General features: G+C 44.7%; 1 protein-coding gene across 1 annotated transcript; it reads left to right on the forward strand.

Moving 5' to 3' along the window:
- The first annotated feature begins 266 nt into the window (after window positions 1-266).
- LOC120841828 (secreted RxLR effector protein 161-like) lies at window positions 267-896 on the forward strand. Its single transcript, XM_040212823.1, has one exon. The coding sequence runs from the start codon at window positions 267-269 to the stop codon at window positions 894-896; it is 630 nt and encodes a 209-aa protein (XP_040068757.1).
- The last annotated feature ends 13914 nt before the right edge of the window (window positions 897-14810 follow it).

A 14810-nucleotide genomic window follows, 5' to 3' on the forward strand; every position in this document is an offset into this window, starting at 1 on the left:
GTTTGACGCAAAAGACCTGGGGGAAGCCAGCCACATCGTTTCCATATGAATGAAAAGAGAAAGGGATGGAAAACTGACCCTCGATCAGACGGTCTATGCCGTCTGATCAAGGCAAGGCAGATGCTAAGGCAGCATCATCTCTTTTGGATCCTGGAAGCAAGTACCAAAGAGGAAAGAGCAACGACCGAATGAGAGAAGACCTGCCGCGCAAGTACAGACAGGCAATTGGTGCGTTGCTTTACCTTGTCGGAGGAACAAGACCGGACATGGCTTTTGCCACCACTTACGTGAGTCAGTTAAACGAACATCCCACAGAAGAGAACTGGAGTGGCATAAAGCACATCCTTCGCTATGTGAAGCAGACGAAGAATTGTGCACTAATCTACCAAAGAACTGGGAAGTGTGTGCAGGTCTTTTGCGATGCAGACTGGGCTAGTGACAAGGCTGACAGGAAGTCATTCAATGGTTATGTGTTGACGCTAGCCGGCGCTGCAATTTCCTGGAGCAGCAGGAAACAACAAAGTACTGCACTGTCAACCGTCGAAGCAGAGTATATGACCATGTGTCATGCTACAAAGGAAGTTATGTGGCTAGAGAACTTCATGAAGGAGCTTGGTGTGCACGAGTTTCTACAGGAACCGCAGGTCTTGTTGGTAGACAACCAGGGTGCAATTGCGCTGGCGAAAAATCAAGTCACGTCGGAGAGAAGCAAGCACATTGATCTGAAGCACTTCTTCCTGAGAGAAAAGGTGGAAGAAGGAAAGCTGCAACTCCAGTACAACAAATCGTCGAGTAACTCTGCAGACCTCTTCACCAAGGCCTTGAATGGAAGGCTGACCCTCAAGCATTGTGAACGTTTCGGTGTCAAGAACGTGGACGTGGCGACAGTCCATTAAGGGGGAGTGTTGGTAGTGTAATGGACCGTTACCAGATGGCACCACGAATCCAGCGCTAAGGTCGTGCAGCCGTTCCACTATTGTTTCTATTTTTCCCCTCTCTTCCCCCCTGATAAACAAGATGGCAGCTCGGCAGCTGTATGTCGTTTCTTCATCCCCAAATCCACTCGATCCACGTCCCAGAAATGTGGTCACTCTGCGCACTTAAGGTAAACGAACAATACCCTCCTCTCCGTACCCTCCTCAAGAGCTGCATTCTTATTCGGCATTACAGAAAATTGTAAACGTCTCATTTTTTTTTCGGAACACAATTAATAAGAAGTCATCCTCTGCTTGCACATATTGAGCAGTAAGCTAGTACCATCTATTAAGCACCGACCGGCATACACTCACTAAACTTGGTATCACCCTGAGCACACCTGCTACTTAGCATGGTATTCTTTTTATCACTGGAAAGAAGCACAGGGACAAACAACCAGAAAATCGGGTGGCCTGCATCAACACTGCGCACTGGCCCAAATTGAAGCAAGCTATTTTCACAAAAAATAGATGCAACAGCTAAGATTGCGCTTGACCTGCACACCATAGACTGGCTCTATTCGAGCCCAGCGACTTTCACAACTAATAGCCACAACAGCTACGATTGGGCTTGACAAACACACTGCAGACTGACTCTACACGAACCCAGCTACTTTCAGAAATAATAGCCGCAACAGCTACGACCGGGTTCGATTTTTACACCGTAGACTGGTTCCGCTGAAGCCTAGCTACTTTCAAAACCAAGAGCCACAACGGTTGAGAGATGAGCGATCGAGCTTGATCCACATGCACACAAAACGATTTCCTGAAAAACAAATAAGAGTGCGCTCGAACTATGTACAGGGGTGACACTAAAAACATTATTGTGGATTGTACTCAGGGTTAGCAAAGCACCAGTAAATGTGCGGCCAGCAACTAATGTGGTTGGCCCGAAAGGTTGGGCCTTCGGCCACAAGGTCTTTGTGGCCCCCGGGGTCATTTTCCTCAAGATGCCGAAGTCCGGGGAACGAAAGATTACCAGCCTTTGGACTGGCAATTGGACGAGGATGAGGCGCCCCTTCAGCCTGAGGCAGCACTGCTGCTGTTGGAAGGGCGACCACCACCATCAGGCCTACGCTGACCAGGACCGTGTTGTCCAGAACCAGCTTGGAGGCCCAGCATATCACCTGCAGGCTGCAGACAGGCAGTATTATAAATACCTGTTTGCGCAACAGGCGGAAAACATGCCACTCAAATGAAAATGTGTCCTTCCTTGGCTAAATACAGCCCTCGAGGAGCTCAGAATGGCACAAGCAGAGCACAAAGCAACAAGGGAGACACAGATTGCGGCTATTTTTTATAGAGAACAGTGAAAAAAAAAAAAAAGTCTTAGCCCTGCTAGGGCAGGCTGCTCAACAAGAAGGCCCATAAAAAAAAGGGGGGGGGGGGATTGTAAATATATTAAAATATTTTTTCTTAGTCCTCTTCAATGCCCCCACCTTTAGTTTCTAGCATGCACAAACCTTCCACTTCATTATTTCGTTTGGCAGCATGCAAGACTAAAGAAATGATGGCTTCATAGAAAGGTTGCAACAACTTTTACACACTCGGCCAATTAAAAGCGAACATCATAACCACAAAAACACCTGCCACGGCCACACCTCAAGCAAAATGTTTGCCTTCCGCACCATTGCATTTGTACAGGCTTTTTGAGACTTCACCGCCGAGTGGCATGCAGGTAGCGTCAATGCGTTTAGTATTTGTGTCGTGCCGTGAATGCCGTGAAGTTCCGTGCCGTGAAGTTCACTGGCACTGCAGTTTTGAGGTTATTGATATATTAACTCTTCTGGTGCTGGAAAATCACAGTGTCTGCACAATACACCAAAATAGGAACACGCACAAGCTACGGCACAAAGCGAAATTATATTTGGATACCATTCAATTACTGTTGGCTCTAGGGAGGGTCAGTGGCGTATTACAGTTCGGAAATTGTATAGCAAAAACTCGCAATGCAGAACCCAGGGACCCTGAGTTCAAAGCTCGTAGCTCAATCCACACCCCTGCCCATTGCACAAGAGAAAGACACCATGTTTGTTCAACAGGAAACTATACTGTCTCACCGTCACTTGGCAAAAAGCAAGTGATATGGTCCCCTCCAGCCAATCGGTGACAAAGGCAAAGCGTAACCCAAGCAGTTGAAGAAGTGGGGAAGGAGGAACTTGGGAAGTTGCTTTCCCTCCCCTGAAACTTAACCTGTAACTCAAAATTGTCCCAAAAGCGGCATTCTTCTCTTTTTCGTCTATGTCTCTGATAGCACTGCACGCACCTAGTGAGTCAAGTGTCTCTTCCCAACCTGCTGATTGGTTTTCTTAGACCGTAGTCTTCGCCTTTTCCCAACCCAGTTATGATGTAATGGATTACAGAAAACCTGCGGCAAACAAACAAAGAAAACCCAAAGGAGTTAAAAAAGAAAAAAGATGTTTAACACAATCACACTAATATCATAGCAATGTTTCGGAAACAAGGCTAAAAAGAACAACAAGAGTTTTTTTTAAAGTGCTGAAGTTACACCCAGCAAATTATTTTGGTTGAACTATATTTAGCTACGCAGCGAAATGGCATGCTTTGACTCTGTATCTGTATTTCCACAGAAAGTTGACCCCACATTGGCATCAGAAAAATTAACGTCGTCATTATCGTGTCCGACAGCGTAAGAAACGCAGAGTGTCTCTTAATATGGCCACGCTTCTAGGTTTGCAATTATTTCTTACCAGCAAAAGTCGAAAGCTCATTGGCGGAGGCGCAAAATTAAGATACTCGGAACGTACCGCACCCTTTAGAACAGAAAACAGCGTGATGTACCCAAAAGCTATAAATCTAACAAACTGAGGTAATAGGACCTGTGAGGATCATGGACACAGAGAAGTCAGGATCGGGTGTTTCAGCTCATTGTCTGTGGGGTTACAACAACAAACAGAACCCTTCACTCCACTTATTGTGATGCTCGATACAACTGTACTCAGCAGTTCTTTTGCCAGGCCCCATGATACTGCTGCTGTTTGCCATTCGGTGCAGTCTGTCTACAATCAATTTTTATCTACAACCTGGCATGGTGGCTATCTTAGGATACACTGTGCACATAAACCGGTTTGTTCATAGCCTGGCTACTCAATGCGCAGTGTGCCCTTTGCGCTTTAGAAAAAGGTAGCTCTGAGACATCTCACAGACACAGTTTTTCTGAAAGCAGCTCTCCATAACACCTACCTTTCGATTACAAACCGTGTTGTTCCGTAAGCCTGGTTGTACGCACACTCCACTGGCGCAGTCGGCGATCGGAAAGGCGCTATCACCCACGCCCTGCACGGGTAGCCGCAATGGTCAGGCCGCCGTACGCGCCCGTCGCGACGTTCTCCCCGTCACTGCTCTGCGATAGCACGTAAAAATCGTGGATGCTTCCGGGTCACATGGCACCACATTCAGGATCCTCGAGCGCGCGTCCACAATCAGCTGCAAGTTGATAGAGTGACCGTAGTGCTTGTTGACGAACAGTTCCTCGTGCACGGCGGCCCTTGGATCCGAACGTGGGTGACGTCGATGACTCCCACGACGCCCGGAAAGCCGCCCATGACGTAAAACTTCTGCTGCAGTTCGGGGAGTTCCGCTGCTGTTGACCACCCGAAGGAGGAAACATGGTTTACACCGTCAGTTGAATACTATAGCAGTTTTCATTGCCGACATAGTCCTCAAAAGAACGAAGCTCGCCGCGAGATATGATCAATACATGTCATTCGCTACCGTTTTGAAGAGTCTGCTCCTTTTCAAAACTCACTCAAGTATCCACCAGCTGTTTCCACTGACAAGTTGTGAAACTCGTTATTTCAAAACTGTTTTCGTAATGAGGAACTCACCGTGATACGAAAGACCGTGCCACACCAAAGACAATAAAAATAGAGTGAGCTTGGGGAAGGACCACTATACAACGTTTTGAGGACGCAGTGACGGCGCTGCATGTTGACCAGAAGGGGCTTTTAACTGACGAAAACAAAAGTCTCGATTGCTCCAAAATTACTTCGCAGCTGGCCGCTTAATAAATGCAACATATAGTCGAAGAGGAACGTTAGAAATAAGACTGTTTTCTCACCTCCAAGACTCCGGTGATGCGCATGTTGCTGTCGCGGCGAAGGCGAAACCGAAACCTCGTCAGAAACGTCGAAGGTGTCGAGGGGGCGAAATCGGTCCTGGAAAACACGGTCCGACGGTGCCGCGGAGTGCATTCATGCGGCGAAGATTGTTTGGAGCCGGTGTCTTGTGGCCACGTCCGACATTTTGTTTACTCTGAGACCGCCAGTGAGCCTCCTCGGTTACTGTCTCAAGATCTGAGACTAGAGTTGAGTCAGAGACTCGGTTTTGGTCTCAAGTCCAGACTAAGTTTCGTTTCGAGCAAGTGGCTAACCTCTGAGACTGTCTCAGTTTGGGTCTCCGTTTGGGTCTCAGTTTGGGTCTTAAATCGGCCGCCAGCTAATTTGCTATGGGGCTGTCTCCCGGCTTGAGACACAACTTGAGTCAGAGACTCGGTTTCAGTCTCAAGTCCAGACTTAGTTTCGTTTCGAGCAAGTGACTCACGTTCGGTCTCGGCTGAGACTGTCTCAAGTTGTGTCTCAACTCTTTCGAGCAAGCGGCCCCTGGTCTCTTGTAAATGAAGTAAAAGGCGGCAATACGCGGAACTCTATCGATGAGGTTATTGAAAAAAAACTTTAATTCCAATATGCTTTCTGTGGCGGATAATTTCAATAGTTTTTTTGCTTCAGTCTCCGGCATATCTGACGATGTAAATGTTTCGGCGGTAAATCTGGAAAAACCCTGCCCAAATTCTGCCTTTCTCCGAAACATGACTGAACGAGATCTTCATATGTTGTTGTTTAGCTTTAGGCCTCATAAGTCTCCTGGTATAGATAATATTAAACTTACCGACTTGCTTCGCAATTTTAATGTCTTAAAACGTGTTCTCCTCCACATACTAAACGGAATTATAGACACCGGAGTTTTCCCCAAAAATTTCAAAAGCGCAATTGTCAGACCTCTTTATAAAAATGGTGCACGTGACATTGTAAAAAACTATCGTCCCATTTCTATTCTTCCTTGTTTGGCATTGGTTCTCGAAAAACATATTTTTAAAACAATGAGCGCCTTCCTTGACAAATACAATATTCTATCACCTAACCAATACGGCTTTATCGCAGGCCGCAGCACCATCTCGGCACTCGAGGATATGTCTGATACTTTGAACACCTCATTCGATAATAATCAGTTTACGTGCGCACTCTTTCTTGATGTGTCAAAAGCGTTTGATTCTATCAATCACCAAATACTGTTGGAGAAACTTTGCAATTACGGATTTCGGGGTCTATTTTTTTCGTTGCTTAAAAACTTCCTGACTGACAGATCGCAACAAGTATTGGTTTGCAACAAAAAAAGCGGCAAAGTATGCCTACAGAAGGGAGTACCACAAGGCTCGGTCCTGTCCCCCTTGCTGTTTAATATTTACGTGAACGATCTCGCCCGATCAACATCAGGATGTACAGTTTACCAATATGCAGATGACACATTGTTGCTATCTACTCATATCAGCCTGCGCTGTGCAATCAACATGCTACAAATAAATTCTACAAGAGTCATGAACTGGTTTGAAGCAAATCGAATATCTGTGAATGTGCAAAAAACAAAACTTGTCTGTTTCCGTAACCCACTCAAGCGGACATGCTTAGACATACCTTTTATATTGCATTCATCGTCTTGTGTCTCTTGCATCTGTACGCCTGTACCATACGTAAATACAGTAAAATACTTGGGCATTTATTTCGATAGCGATTTAACGTGGAATACACACTTAGATTATTTGGCTAAGAAACTACGAAATATATCATGTTTATTATATCTCATCAAAACCTTCCTCCCCATTTCCATCAGAAAAATGGTCGTTAATGCTACCGCGTATGGAGCTCTGCGTTACGCAATTACAATCTTCGCAAACTGTTCCGCTCTTTGGAGAACAAAAATAGATGTCATTCTTAAGAGCATCGCCAAAAACGTTGCCTATGATCCCAAATTAATACAGGATGGTGACGTATTCGCATCAGTGGGCCTACCGCGTTTTCTCCCTCTTTTTCAACGATGTGTCATCCTAAAGCATTATTGGAATAGCCCGTTTAAAACGCCTCATTTTGTTCAGCGCTCTATAAGAAATAGTGAACGCTTTATAATTCCTCGAATATACACCAACTACGGAAAGAGTCTACGTTCATTTTACGTGCCTGACATCTTCAACAAATTACCAGACGTTTTTAATCAACTCGATTCTCTACGATCTTTAAAAAAGCACCTGAAAAAAATGTGCTAAAAACCATGTATGCATTTTTTTTTTTGCGAATAACATTTCGAACTCTTTGAACGTTTCTTCAGTTGGTGCTGAATCCACAAAGACATTTGTTTGTGTCTTTATCCGTGTCTATGCTGTGAGTACTGTATATTTGTGTATCCGTGAACGCATCTGTAGATCTAAATTTGTGTATATATATATGCCTCTGTGCATCTTTGTGTGATACATGCCTGTATACACATATCCGTTTTTTTTTTTGCAAACATTTATTTTTTTTATTACTTTTTGAAAGTGTACATTGATTTATCCATGTGTTCAAATATTACTTTGTCATGAAGGATGGTATAGTGTAGTTATAGCAATCATCTCTGTGCTTCTTATTTTGCCATTTGTGAATTATTTCAAATATCTATACTGACTGCCATTTGTGAACTATTTCATATATCTATACTGACTGTTATTTGTGAACTATTTCTGAACTTCTAAAGTGACTGCTATTAGCATACCAAGAACGCCCGTCTACCACTCACATTGGCTAGCATCATTGCTGGGTCGTGTCACACAAGCCAACCCTGGCTTCGACAGACCCGAGTCGAACATAATGAAAAAAATCAAATGCTGGAATAAAATATTATTATTATTATTATTATTATTATTAATCTGAGAGGCACGTAGGGAGCCCAGTGGACCGCAGAGCCTGGACGGCTGGACCGTAGCCAGCTGTTTGTAATCAATAGCTACAGGACTTCACAACACTTAGCTTATTGAATCAGGCGGCAGCTTGCGCCACCTAGGAGGTGTAGTAGTAACCGCGAGATGCACTAAAAAAAATGCTCACTCCCTAACTCTCCTGAGGCTCTCGAGCTACGTACGTACTGCACCTATGACAACTCATGCGCCAACACACACCAACCACGATACCGAACAGTGTTACGGGCACATACATATCAACAGTACAACAAGGCACAAGCAACTGCAACACAACACCACCGCGACACTCTACTCTGACCACCTTACCGACCCGATTCGTATATATGCCCTACCCAGTTCTGACAAGGATTAGGCAAGTGACTGCCGCTGTTTAGTTGATGAATACAAAAAGTATCTGCAAGAATTATTAGTATACGGTTGTTCTGAGTATTTAGATTGGCCGGCTAGACACCTCACTTAATCTAACGCTTTGAGAGGCAACAAGATATGAAAGTAATCGGCTAAAGTAACACCACATGGCATGCTCCCGATCAGTTTCGGTTTCAGATTCACGCAGTGATAAGCTTACTAATGCCATGTTGCCCCATGCTCGTTCCGCGCGTGTAATAGCAGCAAAGCTTACAATAATATTTGCATTCCTAGTCACCCGAAGGAAAAATCCATCAATGTAACCCTGTTTGGCAGTCAATGTTTTCTAGTGGACCACTGACTGTGCCTGACTGTACGTCAAACATGTCTGATTGGCCAACAAGTTACTCTGACCGACAGTCAAACTCCAGTCAAACTCCACTTGTCGGCTTTCTGATGGTTTCCTGGTGGCAGTCGGCCGCCGCGAAATGCCATCAAGATGTCTTGGTGGCGATTCTGATTGTACTATCGGGGAAAAATGAAATGCGAACAGAGGAGCGCGTGGCTCGCGGTACAGGCTGCGCCGCCTGGAAGTAAGCCTAGGGGCGAGGCTGCGTGGCCTACTCCGATGTGTTCACGCCCTTCGCTCTGCGCTCCCGAAGCTTCGGCAGTGCGCCCCTCAGTGCGCTGAAAGCTATCACCGCTATCTTTGCTCGCCCGGCGTGTGCGGCGGGCTTCTTCGCACCGCACGCGCTGAGCCAGCAAAGATAGCGGTGATGCTTGCAGCGTACTGAGAGGCGAGCTGCCGAAGCTTGGGGAGCGCAGAGGGAGGGGCGTGAACACGTCGGAGTAGGCCACGCACCCTCGCCCCTAGGCTCACTTCCAGGCGGCGCAGCCTGTACCGCGAGCCATGCGCTCCTCTGTTCGCATTTCATTTTTCCCCGATAGTACATCGATTGGCTCTGACTGTACGGTAAAAAGCTTTGACGTGCAGACAGACGTACCGCCAAAGGACGTAAAGTTCGTTCGGATACCACTATTTCGTCAAATCTATGAATACGAAAAATAATCTATGCACAAGAAAACGATTTCGGAACGTCAGCCCATAAAACCGCTGATGTTAGAGATATGACACGCAGCCGACCGACAACCTTGATCAGAAGCCCGCCAAAACGCCGAAAACGCAACTTCGCGACTTCGCCGACTTCGCTTCGCCCATAGAGGCTTCGCCGAGCTTTCATGAACGATCGCTCTCGAGTCGTTTTGTTTGCCCGCTTGCTCCAACCTGTCCATCCTGCCTGGGCTCTACAATGTCTTATGTTTTAGTAGAATTTCTACTCGACAAGACCCAGCCTGTTGTGAGTTCCGACGATGTAAGGGACTTTACAGGTGTAGTTGAAGACGACAAGGTGTACCAGGTCTACTGGGCCCGAGACGGGCGAACAAAATGATCGTTCTTTGGCGCGAAAGTACTCTACATGGCGGGTGAGTAGAACTCAAGTACGGCGATTGATGTACGAATGCTTTGCATAACATGCAGAAGTTTTAACTGCATTGACACCGAAGCATCTCGTATAAAACGAATGGTGAAATCGAGTTTTCTAAGGAAGGTCGTAGCGTAGGGGTTAGGGTGTCCGATATGTATGCGAGTGGTCGCGGGTTCGATCCGCGGTGGTCCTGGTTTTCTTTTTTGCTTTTCTTTTTCCGAACATTTTGTTTTATCGAGGCATTTGGCGATATTTATGGGTGCATATAGCTTTACTCTTTTATAAATACTGCCCTTGTTGATGAAAATCCCTTGGCAGTGGCAGTGGCAGTCAGACCATCAAATGACGTCTGATGGTCCATCACGTTCCACCAAGGCTGCTGACTGGCAGTCAGTGTCCCAAATTACGTACCTTGATGGAATTTTCAACAGGGCAGTAATCGGCTAAAGGTAACATAATTCTTAGTCTTGTGTTGTTAAATTCCCCACAAAGCCCAGCGTATCATATTTGCTACGTGGAGTTTGATAACTCAAAAAGTGACAATAAATTGCGTGAAGCTGAGACCATAGAATTATTATTGTAATGACTCTATGGCTAAGACTAAGGCCTGCAGTATCGGTTTTGATACGCTGACAGAGTTTTCCGATTTGGGTAGTTCAGCAAGGCCCCGCCAGGCTGCCGCTGGCAGCTAGAGCAAGATGGCCGCACGCAGCAGCTCGCTCGAAGGCATACCGTCGGCGTCATTTCACTCGAAAAACAGTAAGCCGTCCTATATTCGGCACTTTTTTTTTTTTTGCTCAAAAAGTGTTGCGCAACCAGATTATTCCGTTCGCTGTTTTTGAGTCCTGTTCTCTTAGTAACATTGCTTCAAATTTCCGCGTATCATTTTCTATACAGTGGGTCGTAATTGATGGCACAATTTTTGTACCAATTCTGATAAGTTTTCTTGGTAAAGCTTTGAATGGTACACGTTTTAACCGTTTTTTTTATTGATTTTTTCCTTATAATTTTAGGTTCCTAAGTTAGGAACATATTGAACAACATCGTCGCCGGCGAAGATGTCAGCGATTTTAGTGATCTGTCGGAAAGTGACGAAAATTATTCCCCCCGCCGCGGCTGAGCCCTCAGAGACAAGTGATAATGAAGAAACCGTAGAAAATTCCTTCGGATCATCTGTAGCTTCGTCTTCTCGTTCATACAACAAATGGTGAAAGGAATTGCTCCAAAACAGTCATGCTGAATTTTCCAAAGTATTCTTTGAGCCGGATGCCATAGATTCACCGTTGTTCCTTTTCCGCCAGTTTCTAAGTACTGATATGCTCACTATGCTAGTGGAGCAAACAAATGTGTACAGTACGTAGAAATACGGCAGCTCCGTGACACAACTCTGCAAGAGCTGGAGCAGTGTATTAGAATATACCTGAAAATGGGGCTTACAAAATGCCGAGCGTCATGTGCTACTGTGAGAATGGGACAAGGTATTCTCCTATCGCTGACAAGAGGTCGAGAAATCGTTTCTTGAAGCTGATTCAATGCGTGCATGTTGTAAACAACATGGAAACCACCAAAGAAGCGAAGGAGGGCAAGTTGTGGAAGATTCGTCCCTGGATTTTATTATTCCAGCACAACCTCTAGAGCATTGAACAAGAAGAGTTCAACGCGGTGGATGAGATAATGGTGTTATTTACAGGAAGGAGCTCGCTAAAACAGTACATTCCAAACAAACCGACGCCGTGGGGTTTCACGCTTTTGGGACGGGCAGGCACAACCGGTGTCCTTTACCAGTTCGAGGTATACCCAGGCCACTCCGAAGAAAACTACATTTTTGGACTTGGGGTGATACTGTCCTGAGCATCTGCTCTGAAATACGTTCAAATGAAGACTTCAAGGTTGCAGCTGACAATTTTTTTAGCTCTTTGAACCTTGTTGAAGGGTTAACGAGAGGAATACAGTACGTTGGAACTCTGAGGCAAAATCGGCTGAGAGGCTGCAAAGTCCAGGATGAGAAGACTCTGAGAAAAGTTGGCCAAGGCTCACATGATTACAGAGTTGACAATGACAAAGGAATTGTGGAAGTTCGCTGGTTTGACAGGAAAGCTGTCACCCTAGTGTCAAACTTCGTCTCTGTTGAGTCAATTCAGCAAGTCAAACGGTATGACCGGAAGAGGCAATTGTTGGTATGTACAACAGTGTTAGGGGGGGGGGGGATCGACCAGCATAATTATCAGGTGTCGCTGTACAAATACACCATTCGGTCGAGGCGCTGGTACACATACCTCATATATCATGCTATCTTCATCTGTGTCGTGAATGCGTGGAATATTCACAGGCGCCAAAGCCATCAGCTGAAGAAGCGGCCACTCAAGCTGAGAACCTTCATTGCCAGTTTATCAGAAAGCCCAATCTCTACTGGAAATGCGCCAAGAGGAAGGCCGGTCAGTCTGCCTTCGCCTGCGATGAAGAAGAGGAAGTTCACGCCAAGTCATCCCCAAGATGACATTCGAAAAGACGGGGTTGGGTATCTTCCAACTGTGGCGAGCAACCGACTTCGATGCAGGAACTGTGTGCTCAGCGTGAACACATTTAGCACAGTTGTGTACGCGAAATGCAATGTAACTCCGAGTCTGAGCAAGCGACGCAACTGTTTCTTTGAATACAACAATCCACGAGACTGCAGCTGGCAAGGACGTAGCAGAAAAGCCCAGTGTATCATATTTGATGCGTTCAATAATTTTTTACTGGTTTGAAATTTCTTTGTTCTTTTTGTATGAATGTACTTACCTTAGCCATAAATAAAGGCACACAAGTTTCTACAATTTTAATTTGCCTAGAAATATGTTTGGGCTTAAATTTCTCAAGCAGTTAAATTTAGTGCTTGGGAATAGGTGACAATTGTAGCGGGCAAACGCTGGCGGCACGCTTTCCCGTGTTGATCGGGTGACCGATGAGTCGTTCTACTCGCTCCACTTTAGAATCCCCTAAATTACACTCGTGAAAAAAAAAGGATTGGAGTACCTGTAAAAGAAACAAAAACAACTAGCATAGCCAAGGTTTCTTTTTTTTTTCTTGTGCTGCTTTTGGGGAACATGTACACCGATATCAAATTATTTTAAATCTTTCAGTTTTCTGTTGACAACAAAAGGTTGGCACTTTTCAAGTATGGGGACACTTCATATAAACAGTGTATTGAGCTCAAAACATTAGGGCGTTACAACCAAAACTATACTGTGTGTATATATATAAAGTGGCTATAATGAAGACAAAGTGCTCAGGTGGCAATTGTTTGTATTCTTTTATTTTCGAAACCTGATTATACAATTTTATATTGAAAATATTTTCCTCTAAAAAATAAATAAAACTCATAAAACAACCTTGTAGGTACTTTTGACACATTGTGGAAATGGAAATCTGAAAAGGAGCAATTTCCCAGCACCGGACTATCGAACTATATTAGTTATAGTAATGATACTTTCAAAAGCCAGAAACAACCCTTTGAATTTGAAACAAACCAGAAAACTTACATGGGAACAGGGAACGTTTAACCAAAAAACAATGTTATGTATGCATTACAAACATATTAAGTCATCAAAATATGCAACATCACAGTCACTTCACCATTCTAAAAAAAAATACCAGAAAATATGTATAACACAAAAAGGGATATGATTTACACAACGCAAGATACTGGGCCATAGAACCAAAGTTTCAACAATAAAAGAAATATGAGTGGGTACCCAAAAATAACCGGAATGAATTTCAGGAGGCCGGGCATTCGTAGTACCAGCATCCACCTCTTGCAGCACCCATCCCAAGTTAGTTTGCCGACCGGCGTCGTCTGCTAAGGATCTAGCGGCATGTTGTGAATTTTTTTCCCCAAGCGCTTCAAAATCATTCCTTGTGTTTTGCGATGTCTGACTTGAAGGACCTTCCACATCCATAAAATGATTTACTTTCAAGACTTTTCATACGGGTGAACAGAAAAAAGTCCCTCGGGGTGAGGTCCTGAGAATATGGGAGGTTGAGAAGCGGTGTCATGCCAGGACAGTGTCTGCTGAGGCATTGTTGTGATGGAACTATTGTTCCCCTTTCTCTCATATCGGGGCATTTCTGCCTTACTGAGTTTCGCAAGTGTCGCAAAATTCTCCGGTAAAACACCTGGTTAACAGATTCACCAAGAGGAACAAACTCTGAGTGATCAATGCCCGAATATTTTTGTGTTCTTCTTCAGTTGAGGAGGCTAAAGGTCGCCCAGAACGAGGTTGCTCATCAATCAAAAAATCACCAGTCTTAAAGCGAGAAAACCACTTGCAATTTCTTATTAGCATCTTCCTTGTAAGCTCTCTGAAGCATTACAAGAGTTTCTGGCACAGTTTTACCTAACGCAATAATTCACAGCCCCATGTTGTTCTTTCATATCAGACATTGAAAAAAAAAAGAAAAACATTTTGAAGTGCTTGGAAAAAATATTTGCAGCAGACAATGCCAGTCGGCAAACTCGCTCGGAAGGGGTGCTGCAAAGCGCTGCTAGCGGCGGAAGCTGGTACTACAAACAGCCCGCCTTTTAGAAATTCATTCCGGTTAATTTTGCATCCCACCTGGAACGAATCACTGCACCAAAAGCTTTTGATATATGCCATGTTTAAAAAAAAAGATGGCAACCAGTCAAAGAGGCTCAACAGACCTTATGAAAAATTGTTTGGTGATCTGACAACACTGAGAGCGTCGCCATTTTAATGTTGGCAAGTGTCGTCGCCCGTACGAGAATGTCAGATATGGCCCTGATATATTTTATATACGTTCAAATATGATAATATAAGCAGTCAAATAGGGCTGTATTTCGCCAGATATGGGAGTTAATACGGCCGTATTTCGCATATAGGTGGGCAAATACTGCCAGATCTGGCCGAATAAGTGCGTAAATACGTCCATATATCACCATATACGCGTGCAAATATAGCGCCCCTGATAATGATA

Source organism: Ixodes scapularis, unplaced genomic scaffold, assembly GCF_016920785.2.
Source record: "Ixodes scapularis isolate PalLabHiFi unplaced genomic scaffold, ASM1692078v2 ptg000795l_1___fragment_3__unscaffolded, whole genome shotgun sequence".
Taxonomy (NCBI): domain Eukaryota; kingdom Metazoa; phylum Arthropoda; class Arachnida; order Ixodida; family Ixodidae; genus Ixodes; species Ixodes scapularis.

Excerpts from the sequence above, each read along its gene's own strand:
- LOC120841828 (XM_040212823.1), top strand. The coding sequence starts at position 267 with ATGGCTTTTGCCACCACTTACGTGAGTCAGTTAAACGAACATCCCACA.